The 16627-nt window shown below is 41.6% G+C and overlaps 1 protein-coding gene across 4 annotated transcripts in view; it reads right to left on the bottom strand.

Annotated features, from left to right (window-relative positions):
- LOC143854547 (uncharacterized) overlaps positions 1–16627 on the bottom strand; it is a 41770-nt gene that overhangs the window by 10973 nt on the left and 14170 nt on the right. For 3 of the 4 annotated variants that reach the window (XR_013237542.1, XM_077364571.1, XM_077364573.1), the window contains exons 2-7: positions 6905–6983; positions 6702–6791; positions 6579–6623; positions 5038–5073; positions 3760–3795; positions 3571–3670 (exon numbers count right to left, since the gene is read on the bottom strand). Coding sequence is in view for 3 of the 4 variants with exons in the window: in XM_077364571.1 (XP_077220686.1) it covers positions 3571–3670; positions 3760–3795; positions 5038–5073; positions 6579–6623; positions 6702–6791; positions 6905–6983 (386 nt within the window). In the remaining variant the exon portion in view is untranslated. The remainder of the gene's footprint in view (positions 1–3570; positions 3671–3759; positions 3796–5037; positions 5074–6578; positions 6624–6701; positions 6792–6904; positions 6984–16627) is intronic. The other variant, XM_077364572.1, reaches the window with a different exon arrangement.

Genomic DNA, 16627 nt, shown 5'->3' with positions numbered 1-16627 from the left:
TCCGCTACTCCAATAGGCCCCCCAAATGCCCAAATAACATCCCCTGGGTCGTTTCTAAGCACACCCCCTATTCCAGGCCCTGGGTTGCCCAAACTAGAGCCATCGAAATCCAGCTTTAGATAGCCTATAGGCGGGGGTTCCCATTTTTGCAAAGCTGTCTGCTTCAATTTCGAACTGAAACAAAAGCAAAGGAAGAGATTTCACCCACGATATGCTAAGGGCTATCACTTTAACGAACAGGTATTCAGGGCTTCACGCATAACCCTTAAATAATCTTGCATTTCTTTCCTTCCATAACACCCATATTGTTGCTAGAAATGAGACTTCCCACAAGATTTTTCCTTTTTTCTTGCATGGGACCAATGACCAACCTTGCAAAAAGTTCCATGATTGTTTCAGGAAAAACCCAGTGGATACCAAACCGGCTGAGTAGCTTGCCCCAAACCACCTTCGCCGCGCTACAATGGAGCAAAAGATGATTGGCAGTTTCTCCTGCCTCAATGCATAAAGGACAATGATCTACAATTATCATCTTCCTCTTTCTCAAGAAGTCCACAGTCTGGATCCTCCCAAGACAAGCCGACAACCCAAAAATGCCAACTCTTGGAGAGGCTTGGATTGTCCATACTTTAACGATTTTTGCAGACGCATGGCATACAATTAGTTGAAGATAAAAAGATTTTATCGTGAATTCGCCTGATGAGTTCTAGATCCAAACCCTCTTTATCCTCCCTCATCTTGCTTAACATATCCTTCTTCCAGAACTTCCAGCAATCTAGCCACAGATGTTATCTCCCGATCAAATAGATTTGTCCTGAAAAGCGGATTCCAAACCATGATGGCTCCATTCTTCTCCATGAAATCCTTCACAACTCCATCTTTGTTTTCTGCCATAACGAACAACTGTGGAAATATCTTTGAGGGGTTGATTCGCACACCACAAGTCATGCCAAAACCGAATCATGTTCCCCTCATAGACGTTGAATCTAATGCCAGTCTCGAACAGGCTCTTTAAATCTAATATGTCCCTCCAGATTGTCCTACCTGGACGTATAAATCTGTCCTTCGTCACCCAATGACCAGGGGCCACACCATACTTGGCCACAATGACTTTCACCTAAAGGTTATTCCCCTCCTACCCAAACCTCCACAGCCATTTACCTAGGAGAGCCAAGTTCATTTCCTTGATTCTTCTTATCCCTAAGCATCCACTCTTCATAGGTTTGCATACTCTTTTCCATTTAACTAGTAGTATCCCATTCTTATCCCCAGATCCCCCCCCCCCCCCCCCCCCCCAAAGAACCGTCTCTGAATTTGATTGATTCTCTTTGCCACAGAAACAAGAGATTTGAAAACCGACAACGGATAAATAGGGATATTTGCCAGCACTGCTTTAATGAGTAAGTCTACCTCCCTTAGTTACTAGGTTTCGTTTCCATGTATCAAGTCTTTTCTCCACTCTCTCAACTATGTGATTCTAGAAGGGCTTATTAGCTTTACCTACCCCAAAAGGTAGGCCAAGATAAGTGGGGAGGAACTGTCAATCTCGCACCCTAAGATACCCGCTAGTCCAAGAAGTGTTTCCTTCTCCATATTAATGCCAAACACTCTTGATTTAGAGAAATTGGAATGTTGACCCATTATTGCTTCATAACATCGTAATACATCTTTCAAATTCATCACTTTAAGCACAATAGGGGAGCTAAAGAGAAGTGTATCATCCGCAAACTTTAATTGAGATACTTCAATCACATTATCACCCATCTTGAAACCTTCCACCAAACCACACCTTGTGCCTTTATCAATCAACCTAATGAGAGTTTCTGCCACAATGACAAACAGGAAGGGGGATAAAGGGTCTCCTTGTCTTAGCCCACGTGAGGACTTAAAGAAACCTTTTGGTACACCATTGATCAGTACTGAAAACCAAGCCGAGGATACACATATCCCTATCTATTTCCTCCATTTAGTACCAAAACCCATTCTTCCCAACAGATAATCTAGGCACTTCCATTCCACCCTGTCATAAGCTTTTCCATATCCAGTTTGCAAACTATCCCACTTTGACCCTCTTTATAATAGTAATCCACTACTTCATTCGCCACCAACAAACAATCAGCGATCTGTCTATCACTCAAAAAAGCACTTTGACTCTCCGAGATGATACATGGGAGAACCTTCTTTAACCTTTTTGCAAGCACCTTCGCCAGAACTTTATACAAACATCTAACTAGGCTTATAGGGCAGAATTTTGTCAAAGAAGATGCTCCTTTTAACTTTGGGGATTAGATCAACGAAAGTTGCCCCAGTACCACGGTCCAACTCCATTCCTTCATAGAAATCCTTGAAGAATCTCATCAAATCACCTTTCACATATTCACTGCAACTTTGAAAGAAGGCCAAGCAGAAACCATCTGTTCCAGGGGCTTTATCCCTTTCCAAGGAGAATAGTCCCCTCTCTACCTACTCCTTAGAAAATGGCTTCTCCATGTTTCTCCTCTCTAAATCCCCCAAAGTTTTGAAGTCTACCCCGTCGGGAAGAGGAAGAAGGATCTCCTCCGACGTGTACAACCGCTTCTAGAAATTAACGATCTCTTTTATGATGACATCTTTTTCAGAATTGAGCTCTCCATCACCCTTATAGACTTTATTCTATTTCTTCTTCTTCTGGAACTTGTTATCCCATGAAAGAAAGCTGTATTTTTATCTCCCTTCTTAAGCCAACAAACTATTGATTTTTGCCTCCAAGAAATCTCCTCTTGAAGCAAGATTTTTTTGTGTTCTTCTTTCAACTTCCCTGCTTCTTCTACCTTCAAAGGATTTTGTACCCCTTCACCCAACTCCCCCTCAATCTCTTTCAGCCTTGAGATTAACCATGCCCTCCTTTCTAAATCTTCTCTGCCTTTCAATCTTCCATTTTTTCAGTTTTTGTTTCAATAGCCTCAGTTTGGATCCGATAACCACATCCGTTGGACCCCACTCTAGCATTCTCCCACCATTGTTTGAGCTTTTCCTGCATCTTTGGGTGCTCCAGCCAAGAAATGTTAAATCTAAAGGGAGTGGTCCTAGGACTCAAAGCGCGGATCCAAGAGGATAGGATAATGATCGGAAATCAAATGGCCCAAAGCTTTCTGCTGGATGTCAGGGGTTCACTCCATCCATCTTGGACACACCAAGAACCTGTCAAGTCTACTTCTAGAAGAGTTCCTCGCCCATTTATATTGAGCCCCAGACAATGGTAGATCTTGTAATTCATGTTCCGCTATAAAATTTGCATAAGCAATCATATGTCTACTCAATCTGTCACAACCCAACCTTTCCTCCATGGCTCTTACTTCCCCGATGTAAAGCCAAAAAAATAAATAAGATTAATATATCCTGAGATTTTCCCTTGCCGAGAGATTCTCGAGAATTATTTGTGACATAGGAGAAACCTGGCTCAACTATGAAAAAAAAAACCATGCGATTATAGGGAAGACCTCAACTATGCACAAAGAAAAAGGCAAAAATAAGTGAATAAGATAAAAACAAAGCATGAATGGCAGGTTTTTTCATTGAAAGAAAGACTACCCAAGAAATATGATTCTACAGAACCCCTTCTGTCATCAGCAAATTCAGATGGCATCCTGCGCCTCCCTGCTAATGACACATGTTCAAAGCATCCTGCCTTCTACAAAGCCAAAAGTTAAAGCCAAATCTAAAAAATAAACATTGAACAAGAACTGTAAAATAAAATATCGAGGTCAAATGAATTGCCACCTGTTTTTCAGAAAGTTCTCCATCCATTAAACGTTTCTGCAAGCCATAAAGAACAAAATTCTCAAGTGAACCATTTAAATATTGAAGACTAACAATCAAGTAGAGATTCTTAATTTATTCCTTAAAAATAGAAACAATAAAACTAGGGATTTGCTAGGGACCATAGCAGAAGGCATCTAACAGATGGGCTGTTGCATGTGAGAGCAGCCATACAGGCTCAGATTTTGCCTCATTCATTTAATTCACCTGATGTGCTGCTTTCACATGCAACAGCCCATCCGCGAAATGCCTTGTGCAATGGTCCCTAGCAAATCCCATAAAACAATAAATCAACAATAGAATCCATAGTACAAAGAGAGCAAAAGAACCCCATGTGTAGCCAATATATCTTACATTAGCATCAAAAAGAGAAAAAATAAAAGTGGTTACTGACAAAGACATGAGAGGCAACTAGACTTCTCTATCATTATCAGTATCACCTTCCAGGACCTGAAATATTCATGTACATAATTACCATGAACCATAAACATGTTATGAGCAAGGTTTTAAATTTCGGCCGAAATCCGAAATTTCAGACCGAAATTTCGGATTTTGGTGAGGACCAAAACCAAAATTGCCGAAATTTGCGAAATTTGCGAAATTTTGACCAATTTCACTCGAAATTTCGGCCCAAAAAACGACATTTAGAGCCCCTGTTACCGAATTTCGGCCGAAATTTATTAGATTTCCGTTAAAATTTTGGTTTCGGATAGGACCGAAATTTAAAACCTTGGTGACCCTACATAAAATAGTATTAAGCAATGTCTGGCCTGTGTAAAATGGCATTTTGTTTAGGGCAGCAACCATATAAAGAGGGCCCCAACAATGCAGTGATCCAAAGTATACATTAGGTGGGAACCACTGTGCATGGGCTACGCTGTAAAAAAATCTCCCATAAAAAGAAGCTAACTGTTTGATCATGGTCTGAAAATTGAAACTCAAGAAATATAGCCATTAAAACACATTCAACGGGAGTAAGTCCATGGATCACATGGCAAGAATCATCTAATGGGCAGAGTCTTCGCACATGGCCCGTACAAGGTGGGGCCCACAAAATGATTGTTCCAGACAACCAAATGAATTATTCCGCCTGTGTGGTTGCTGACACAAGAAAAACAGAGTCGTGCTCGGGCCAAGCATTATATAATTCCTCAAAATAAAAAATAAAGGCAAATGTCGACAGAATTTAGCAAGTAAAAGAAATTGATCTAGAAACATAAAAAGAGAAATTCTATGTACCTTGTGCAGGCGTACTTCCTTGAGCAATGAAGCATTCTGCAAACTCAATTTGGACCGAATTAGAAAACTGGTCTAGCTACTAAAAAGAAGTAACAAAAACTGGACATGCACTAATCAAATAGAAGTTTCTTTGCTTGCTTCCTCAAAGATAAGAAATGGTAAATGGCAATCCACGCAGAACAATGGTCAAAGCTCAAGACCCAACACAAAGCTGCAACTATCAAAGTACATTTAGCTAATGTGGTTCACTTCTGCAAATTTATTTCATTTAAAATGAATGCAGCAAGGAATTAGATACCACACCGTATCAATCATTTAAAGAACCATTTACATGAATGAAATCCAGCAAGAACCATGAAGCAATTATTAATCAATCAAAGACTATCTTGAGGCCAAATGCGACAGTTACATAAAGCAAACCCACAAATATGCATAGGAGGATTCTTGTACACCATGTGTAAAGTTTTCTCAAAGAACTAGGACAACTGAGAAGCAATTATGAAAACCAACAATTCTTATCCAAAACCAAATATCACAGTCCTGCTCAAAACAGTTTGCATCTCAGAAAATCACCTTTTCCTTGTTCAGTAAGAAGAAAATTATGTTATTAAGCTACTAAATTGACTGACAGTATCGGCAACCTGATAATCGATCAACATTTCTGTAACCTTTAATGGGACATGCAAATGATTTCTTAAAAGCCTTAAATTTTAAATCTCAGAACTCCTTTGCCTATGAGGAGAACATGAAAAAGATGAGAATTCTAATATCGAAACTCGACAAGTCGCTGATAGAATGTTGACTACTAAGTGAAGTTCAGTAAGTTGCTTATAGAATGTTGACTACTAAGTTAAGTTCAGTAAGTGGGGGAAGCGAAGCTTAGCCAGCTTTAGAAGGCCAACCACTACATAAGGCGCAGGAGGAGAAAGCTCTTCGAGCTTCCCTTCATTCGTTGCTAAGCCAATGTCTCAGGTCTCCGAGTCGGCCCGTGCTCAGAAGGAAAAACAGAATGTTTTACCGCCTACCCCTAGAGTCCTGTAATGGAATGAGTTTAATTTCTCTCTGATTTCACAAAGCCCGCAAGTACTGTACCGTTAGTGTGTTTGGCACACTTCTCCGCCAGCTTGCCACTCAGTGGAGCCACTGCTTGACTCGCCCATTGTTTTTTGGCAGAGGGACGCGAGAATCACATGGGTGGAAGGATTGTCAGCAAAAATGGCATTGCAGCATCTTGCAACATCAGAAAGATTTTTTTTTTTTTTTTTTTTGAATGATACATCATACAACATCAGCAAGGTAAAGAACAAATACTAGAAATCAAATGATAATGAAATAAAATCCATAGAATCAGCAAGAAAAAAGTTTTTGTCCATGGTGACTGAAATGAAGTTCACCTGAAATTCAAATGTCAAATCTTGGGGGTGAGGATATGAATACAGTGACAGAACAAGAAAAACGGCAAGATGGCTAACTCATACTTAGCAACCAACCAGTTTAAAAAAGAAAAAGAAAACAATGTTCCTTGCTACTAAATACCATACCTCCATCTTAAGAAATTCATTTTCATTCCGAAGAGAAATAACTTCCTGCAAGCAAGCCAAGCTCATTCAATCAAAATGAAAATCATGAATTTGTAAAATCATTGAGTGAAACTAAAAAGTAACCTTATGCAGATCATCGTCTACCACAGCTACTTGTGGTGCATAAATATCTATAATATCCTTCAAGTTACATTTCTCATTGCATTGTGGGCACTGCAAAAGACAAATAGAAAAGTAAACAAGGAAGAAATAGTAGCAGATACCTTTCCCTTGAAAAAGAAGAAATAATCAACCAAGTGATGATATTAAGACAAGAAAACAGATACCTTTCCAATGTTTCTTTTACATTGTCGAATCCATTTCTCTATGCAATATCTTCCATATAAGTGTCCACAAAGAAGAGAACTGCAATCCTCAAATATGAAAATCAGCCTATCAGAATGTGGCCTCTAAAAATAAGTATTATGAAAGAGAATCTTTAAAATGATCAAATGATGAGGAAAAAAAGTATTAGTTTCATAGAAGTAAAAGGAAAGAAGAAACTACTTGGAGAAGACTATTCAATTCATGGAGATTGAGGAAGAGAAGAAGAGAGAAAAGGGGAAATAATGAAAAGAGGGATAAAGGAAATACAGAATTCGTGGAACGTGAAGTCTAAACCAACTCCCATAAGGCTTCTTTATATTTATGCTCAAACAAAAAATTACAAGCATGCCGTAACTATAATGGGCCCAATCCAAAGTCCTAACTACACATGAAAAACATATATAAAACCAATATAAGACTATTTGAACTAAAATTTCTCTTAACACTCCCCCTTTACATGGATCAAAGATATCATCCATGCCACCTTGAAACAAAGAATACCAAATTGACAACAACCAAATTGACTACAACCAAGCGTCATCCTAACTATATCTGCAGACTGATCTATAAACCTAACACCGAGTAAAAATGACAAGCTACATTGATTTGCTTAGCTCTCTCATGGAATCATAGACTCCTAGCAACACAAGCAGTTGTCAGGTTCTCATTAGAGCTTCTTCATTGGCTTGCCAACCAAAAACCCATCTCTTTGGCAATTCTTCAACCACATTGACTCACATTCTAAATGAGCAACCCACATATTGCTTTTACAGAAGTTTCTTTTTTTTTTAAATCCGTTCGACTAAAATTGCTTTTTTAAAATAATTCGTTTGACTAAAAATCATCCTTAACGCATTTTCCTATCACCACTTGTTTCAAAATTGCATTTTTTAACAACAATAAAAAGTACTCAAAGAACTGAAGCTTATGAGGATGAGTGAGATTGTCATAATACAATCAAAACAAAAGTAAAAACGACATTAGAAAAATTGAAGCATACTACAAAGGGAATTTAACACTACCAAGCAATCTTGACTTACAGATTCCTAAACTAATACATTTTCAAACTCATTTGCCTTTCGTAATAAATGATGAAATGATACATCCGTGGAGGCACAAATAATGCTTCCTTTATGTACTCTCCCTCAAACTTCCATCCCATGCCTTCTCAACTATTTTGGTTAAGGCTATCAGTAAGCACAATGGTTCAACCCTTGGCAATCTTCTATTTTGCTTTGATGATTCCAAACACAAGTGATTCATTGTCTACTAATGAGTTTGTGCTTAAGCTCTATGCAAGGATTGAAGATCACATCATCAAAGCTAAGTCAAGGATCATAGATCATGGCATTAAAGCTTTCTTGGAGATCATGGGGCCGAAGTCAAGTAAAATGAGTCATGAAGATGAAAAGCTTAAGACTTAGAAGATAAAGAAGTGAATAATAGAAGATGGAAGACCAGTCGTCTTGGAAGCAAAGACACAAAGCCAATGTGAAGATGATGAGAGCTCAAGAAAGTCCAAGGAAAAATCTAAAAAAATGAGCAATCTAACCCTAGCATTAGAAACCTATCTAGGCGACAGATCCTATAGATTATTGGACCATGCCTTAGAAGCCAAAGTGAGTTTTAACCAAAACTCAGGACGGGACAGTCGCAACCATAATCATTTTTCTAAGAGAAATAATAAAGGAGGCAAACGCGAAAGACCATAAATTGAGGCCCCCTCCTCCCTCCGTATCTAATAGTTGGTGTGTTCCAACAAGTTTTAAAACATCCTCTCATATTACAAGCTATTTTCGATCTTCCTCCCTTTTTGTCGCATCAAGGGCAATTAAAGTGTCCGGATATGCATCAAAAGATCCACCCATGGATCTACGCTCAAGTTCAAATTGTTCAGCCCATAGATACCCATCAACCAATAGTTTTAAACTTCTAAAATAAAGTTTAAATACCGTTTTCGCATATTCCTTTTGAAGCACACTAGGGAGGAGAATATGGAAGTTATTCATAACGTGTTGCTAGTTTTAGTCTGTAACCACAAGCGATTGCTCGTTATCCAACAAAATCTAGTTTATTCATGTGGATGTTTCGGCAAGGTGCCACCATGGTTTTAAATTTCTACTGAAACCGACACAAAATGATCAAAATGTTTCCGTTTCCATCTCCACCGAAACTGAAATGACCAAAATGCATAAACCAAAGTAGTAAGTGTAGTCATGGTATATGTATCATATAATTAGATTTATATGAATTACATGTGAAATGTGGTGCATGTATTTTGAATAAATGTTTATATGAATTACATGTGAAATGTGGTGCATGTATTTTGTATAAATATTTATATGAATTACATGTGAAATTTGGTGTGTGCCAAACATGCGCGACAGTGCATGTCATTAAGGGTTCGATGTTTTAAAACCATTATGCATAGTTTCTTGCTTATGAAATAGTTTTTATGTGTAGTTGTACTTGTTCTAGCATTTCCTGAAGTTTCATCTTTAAATTCTTTCATTTGCATTCACATGTTTCCAAGATTTTCCAAGATTTCCACAAAAATTTCTAACCAAAACCGAAATGTTTCCGCTTCTGTGGCAACTAAAACTGAAACCAAAACCCAAATTTAAAACCTTGAGTGCCACAACAACTTCGAGAAGGAGATCTTTCATGTTTCAAACACCAGGATAGCTGTGTAGAACTGTAAATCTATAAAAGGTCTCACCCACAAAGTCTTCACTTCTATAATCCAAATGATGTACAAAAAAGAGCATAAACATAGAAGGCACATTACTTTCCAAAAAAAAATAAAAAATCATAGGGCACATTTGTTACACGGATAACAATTTGAAGGTTAAATTCACTCCCAAATCCTGCTCACCACTTAATCCCGCTCAGCCCTATAAATAGAAGTGAGTCTCACTGCAGATATCACCCTCAAAAATTATGGATAAGTGGGAAAATTGGATTAAGCGGAATCCAAATTCACGCTCTCCATGCTTACTCAAAGAGTGGATGAGGAGGGAATCCAGGAATGAGCTTCATTCTACAGGCCCATAGACTATCTATGTCTCCAAATGAATGATTCGAGAAATGAGGAAAATTCCTAACCAAAGCCATGTTTGGATTGCAAGAAAAACATATTGTTTCAGGGGGGGCATGATTTTAGAGGAAAATGATATGATTATGGTTACTTTAGAGCTTTACCATCATAAATTGAAGGTCCCTCTAAATTAAAATTAAATAGGGTTGGTTCAATTATCTTTTTTGTGAGTGAATAAAGAAGGTAATTTTAGAAATATTTTTCCTTCCTGTTAGACCGAAAATCGGTAACAGGTACGGCAGTGATGTAAGAGCTGAGTTGGATGACCCGAGGAGCTGAGTCCTGAGGAATCGAAGTGAGGGAGCTGAGTTCAGCTAGACTGAAATGAAGGAACTGTGTTCTGCACAGAAGCAAACGAGGTGAGAAGACCAACCCGGGTGTTACTCCGGACAGGCCCTTCGACACTCAAAGTCAGTATATGAGCAGGAGTGCAGAGCTAATTTAAGAGTTTTGGAGAGGTTGTTCATTACCCTTGGTTTGAGCTTTGAACCTCCTTTTATAGAGGGAAAGTTGATGACGTGGGGTTGCCCACCCAAGGACAGGTGGCAGCCTGCTATAGGCTGGAGTCCACCTACTCCAGGACAGGTGGCGGCCTGCTAGAGGCTGGAGTTCACCTACTCCAGGACAGGTGGTGGCCGCCTGTGATAGGCTTGAGTTCACCTACTCCAGGACAGGTGGTGGCCTGTGATAGGCTTGAGTTCACCTACTCCAGGACAGGTGGCGGCCTGCTACAGGTTGGAGTCCACCTACTCCAGGACACGTGGGGTTGCCCACCCAAGGACAGGTGGCAGCCTGCTATAGGCTGCTGTTTTTACACCCCATCAGTTGCCCCCCAGTTCTCCATTGTAGTGACTTGGGGAAGTGTGGTGAATTACATTCCTGAATGGGCGGAATCTGTTCGGAAATTTGCTGGAGACGAGTTCAGAAATGAGTCCGGAAATTTGCTGGAAATGAGTCCGGAAATGAGTCCGGAAACTTGCTGGAAATGAGTCCGGAAACTTGCTGGAAATGAGTCCGGAAATTTGCTGGAAATGAGTCCGGAAATGAGTCCGAAAACTTGCTGGAAATGAGTCCGGAAATTTGTCAGTCCGGCCTGGAAATGAGTCCGGTTGGGCCGGACTGACTTTTGTCGTTTAGCGAAACGCGTCATATCCAGTCCGGCTTGGGCCGGACTGACTTTTGTCGTTTAGCAGACGCGCCATATCCAGTCCGGCTTGGGCCGGACTGACTTTTGTCGTTTTGCGGAACGCGTCATATCCAGTCCAGCTTGGGCCGGACTGACTTTTGTCGTTTAGCGGACGCGCCATATCCAGTCCGGCTTGGGCCGGACTGACTTTTGTCGTTTTCCAAAACGCGTCATATCCAATCCGGCTTGGGCCGGACTCACTGACTTTTGTCGTTTAGCGGACGCGCCATATCCAGTCTGACTTGGGCCGGACTGACTTTTGTCGTTTTGCGGAACGCTTCATATCCAGTCCGGCTTGGGCCGGACTGACTTTTGTCGTTTAGCGAACGCGTCATATCCAGCCCGGCTTGGGCCGGACTAACTTTTGTCGTTTAGCGAAACGCGTCATATCCAGTCCGGCTTGGGCCGGACTGAGGTACGAGTCCGGCTTGGGCCGGACTGATGCACGAGCACGTAACGGATGCCCTTAGCTTCTTGGAGATACGCGCGTATTCGCTTATGCCTTCGCCTCGAAGTGCGTGTTCTTCATTAATGAAAAACATGCGGCCTTTATACAGTGGCTTTCGAAGTGCGTGCCTTGTATTAAAGGCGAACTGCCTCAGCAAAGCTTATAAAAGGAGGTTTTTTACCCTTCATTTTTCACTTCTTACTTTTTTCTCGCCTCCTCCTCTCCTCTCTGCCAGTTCGGCTTGCGTAGTGCGTGGCTCTGAGCATTTGTGGATTGGGAGCTTCCTACTCTGCCCGGTATTCTTCTCAGCCTTTCTTTTTTCTGCTTCATGTCCATAGTAGTTCTAGTTCTGAGTCCGGTTCGGAGTCCGGTTCAGAGTCCTCTTCCAGTAGCTTAGAGTCTAGTCTAGTAATGGCAAGTCTCAATGTTAGAGTAGAAATCGTAGATAGCGATAGCGAGGTGAATAAGGAGGAGGTGATTCTTGATCTCAACACGACTCCACTCCCAACGGATAGTTATCTCCAAGCAGGAGGGAGTGTTGGTAGTGACGCCGCGGAGGCGTCCACAACGTTTCTTCCTGGCCAGGCCGTTGAGGTCATAGCTAGGGCCCGGATGAAAGCCAATCCGAAATACAACATACGGGCTCTTGTCGAGGAGAACTATCTTGATGAGTCCATGATGAGGGACATTAGAGACAGATACTGCGTTCCCCCCAGGTTTGGGCTGAGGGAGGCGACAAAGGGAGATAGGGCCTGCAACGAAAGCTCCGACGTCTGCATCTACGATCAGTCGTTGAGGGCTGGACTCAGGTTCCCCTTGCACCCGTTCTTCGCCGCGGTGCTTCAATATTACGGACTAACCCCGGCTCAGGTTGCCCCGAACTCGTGGAGGTTGCTAACGGGCTTCGTCTATCTTGTCCAGGGCCGGCTAGAGAGGAACTTATCTGTGCCGTTATTCCGCGCTTGTGCCGACTTAAAGAGGCACAAGGAGGGGGGCTGGATTTACATTAACCAGCGCCCAGAGTTGAAAATAATCACTGGCATTCCTTCTTCCATACACTTGTGGAAGAATAGGTTCTTCTACGTTGAGGACAGGGAGTCCAGCGAGCCCTGGCCGGTTCCTCTAACATGGGATGTCCCTGACACAGTGGCACTAAGTCATAAGCCGCTTCTAGAGGACGAAGATATGAAGACATTCGCCCTAATGCGTGAGGAGGTGGAACGAGGGGGCCTCATTCATTGTGGAGAATTCTCAGGGGAACCGGTTTTGGTCGGGCTGGGTCTTAGTACTGCGACCCCGGCACGTATGTGGCTAGACTTGCTTTAAACTCCCTGTTTGTTTTCTTTTCGCTTCTGACTGTCCTATTCATGTTCACTTGCAGAGATGCGGCAACAATCAACGGTCGAGAGAATAAGGCAAGGGGCTTTTCCAAGGGCTCAACAGGGGGCTCAGCAAGTGGCCCAGCAGAGCCAGAAAAGAAAAGCAGCCGAGATGGCGAGTCCGGCTCCTACCCAAGACACTGCGCCTCCCCCGCCTCCCAAAGGCAGAACCTCGGTGAAACTGGTTGGTGCCTTCGGCCAAGGAGCCGGTTCTACAAAGTCTGGTGGGACACCCGCAGGAACTGGAGCCCGTCCTCCCCCAATGAGGGCGGGAGACAATGTTTTTAAGCCCAATTGGGCCGTTCAAAAAAACAATACTGGCCTTGGCGAGAGCCGAGTAGCTGCTGAGATCCTGAGCAAGTGTATCCTCAGCAAAGATAAACAGAAGGTTCTCCACGAACCGCCAGCTACGGCCGAAGAGGTCGTATTCTCTTCACTTTATCAGGTAAGATGGCCAACGAGTATGCTCATTTTCTGTCCGTCTTTTGCTTCGCTTTCCTGTGTTAACACTTGCTTGTCTGCGTCTGTAGATTGGAGTGTACTTCAATGATCTTCAGGGGAAGAGTAAGAAGTTCTCTGAGGCGATCACGAAGTCAGAGGCGGAGAATGGAAAGCTGGCGAAGGAGGCGGAGGAGCTTCAAACGAACATCGAGCGGGTAGAGGCGGAGAAGAAGCTGCTTAGAGAGGAGCTGGCCCATCAGAAGCAGAAGGCAGCTGAAGCCCTCAACGCCCAGAGGGAGAGAGCCAAGGAGAGACAGATAGCGGCCGTGGCGGAAGCCGTCGCGGAGGCCATACAAAAAAAGGAGAACGAACTCTTTAGTTTGTCCAGTGTGGCCTACAAGATTGGATTCTTTGACTGTCTTGAGCAGGTCAAAGCGTCCAATCCAGTCGTGACTCTGACCGGCCTGAATATCCCTGATCCACCGGCGCTTGACGACGAGGAGCCGTTAACCACTGCTGCCGTAGTAGTCCCGGAGACGGACTTACCTCGGGGCGGCAGCCACGGGGTCTCTTGAGCTCTCTTCTTTTTTCTTTCTGAGCCATCTCATCTGATTCTTTCTGTAATGGTCCTTAGAGACCCAACTTTTGTACAGCCTTTCGAGGCCTCACCTTTTGTAATGGTCCTTAGAGACCCAACTTCTTCATGAATAGAAATCATATTTTGATGTCTACTTGCTCTCCATTTGTCTGCCTCTGAATAATAATACTGTTTGATTTCTTGCTGTGGGCAGACATTTGAGATGAATTAACTTGCAAGTTTCCAAGTTTTGGTAAACTGGGTTTCCAAGCGTCAGATACCCAGGTTTAGAGAACTAGGTTCCAGATAAATAATAAGTACCCAAGTTTTAGCCAACTGGGTTTCCAGATAAATAATAAGTACCCAAGTTTTAGCGAACTGGGTTTCCAGATAATAAGTACCCAAGTTTTAGCGAACTGGGTTTCCAAGCGGCTTTGGTTTCTACTGTCCGGGCTGGTTCCGGACCAGGAGTGAGCTCCCGGTCTTTGCGGAGACGAGCCGTGGCGAACCAAGCAGCGAGTACCCTAGTTTTAGTGAACTGGGTTTCCAAATAATAAGTACCCGAGTTTCAGCGAAATGGGTTTCCAGATAATAAGTACCCGAGTTTTAGCGAACTCGGTTTCCAGATATAAGTACCCGAGTTTTAGCGAACTGGGTTTCCAGAAGGTGTAGACACCCCATTTTGCTCTACCTTAATCGATAAAGAAATTAGGGTTTGTTTTCCGTCGATTTTCCAATGTCTTTCTTTCCCGCATCCGTTTGTTACCTTTCTAAATATTTTTGGTCGTTTCCCTCGTGTTTCGTATTTTCCCGCTAAATGTTGAGAAGGATTATTCAGAAAAATCTAAACCAGAGAGAATTGGGACCCGTTTGGTGGGCCCGCATTGGGTGCTTCGATTAAATTTGGATCGAGAAAGTTGGACCCATTTGGTGGGGCCGCATGATGCATTTTGATTAAATTTGGACTCGTTTGGTGGGCCCGCATTGAACATTTGTTTAAAATCGAATCAACCGAGGGCCCACATTGTGGGGCCCGCGTTGTGGGGCCTCAGTGGGGCCTCTTGTGAGGCCTCTTATGAAGAGCAATGATGGTAGCTCTCCACTAAGAAACATGATGGGCCCTCCACTAAGAGCAATAATGATGGACTCTCCACTAAGAAACATGATGGGCCCTCCACTAAGAGCAATAATGATGGACTCTCCACTAAGAAACATGATGGGCCCTCCACTAAGAGCAATAATGATGGACTCTCCACTAAGAAACATGATGGGCCCTCCACTAAGAGCAATAATGATGGACTCTCCACTAAGAAACATGATGGGCCCTCCACTAAGAGCAATAATGATGGACTCTCCACTAAGAAACATGATGGGCCCTCCACTAAGAACAATAATGATGGATTCTCCACTAAGAGGGACAACATGATGAGCTCTCCACCAACATATCTCTCTCTCTCTCTTTCTCTCCCTATATATATCTCCCTTCCCATCCACACCAGGAGAAAAAAAAAAAAAAAGAAATTTATCTTCCATTATCTCTTTCTCTTCCATTATCTCTTCTAATCACTCCCTCCAATCCCTTTCCTCAATATATTCTTCCATCCCTCTCCCTAATATTCTTCTTCCATTATCTCTTCACTCCCTCAATCACTCCCTCTAAACACTCCAGAGAAAGCGAAAGACGGCGGAGCGGATCGGCGGCGGCAGGATTTTTTATATTTTTTGGATTGGGCGGAGATCTTCACCACAGGTAGGTGCATTGTTCTCAAAATATTTCTGTATTTTTCCGAATTTTTCTGATTTTTTCCGCAAATTGTGTTTTAAAAATGGAAAACTCTTCAAAAAACATCTTTTGACGAAGAAAAATTAAATTATATACCAAACAGATTCTAAAATTAATGAAATTTCGTGGGAAAATAATATGTTACTGATTCATTTTACCATGAATTTGTAAAGATTTTTGGAGTTTATTTGGTATATTATTTAATATTTTCTTTGAAACTTATCAGATTTTAGGAGAATTTTTACTAACATCAGATCATCATTAAAATTCATAAAATTTTTACAGTAGTCTTAGCTTCCATATTACTTGTTACTGTAAAATTTTCGTGTGATTTGGATCTGTTTTAATATGGGATGTAGTGTTAATTTATAATCTGGTCTGGAAATTGTAAAATCCGAAATTGGTAGTAAATAATTTCTAAAATTCATGAAAATCTCACTGCATGCTATTTTGATTCATATAGTATTTCTGTAGAAATTTCATAGAATTTAGAGTTATATTTCTACTAGTTTATGTGTTAATTGTGCAATCTGGACATTTAATGGTTTAATCAAGATTAAATGTGAATTTAATGTAAAAATATGCAAAACTCATCCTGTAAGCTACATACATTTTCATCTTGCTGCTGTAGAAATTTCAAATCATTTCGAATTTATTTGCAACAATTTCACTTGTAAAACCGCTCATATGCTTAAAATTGATAAAATCCATGGAAAATTCGAAATTAATTGAAAATCATATAAAAATTCCTAAAGAACTTTAAAATTCTGTC

This window comes from Tasmannia lanceolata, unplaced genomic scaffold (genome assembly GCF_043159265.1).
Source record: "Tasmannia lanceolata isolate RefF3 unplaced genomic scaffold, GAP_Taslan_0.1 ptg000020l, whole genome shotgun sequence".
In the NCBI taxonomy this organism is placed as follows: domain Eukaryota; kingdom Viridiplantae; phylum Streptophyta; class Magnoliopsida; order Canellales; family Winteraceae; genus Tasmannia; species Tasmannia lanceolata.
The sequence above is the reverse complement of the archived record's forward strand: the minus strand, read 5'-3'. Positions and strand labels throughout refer to the sequence as shown.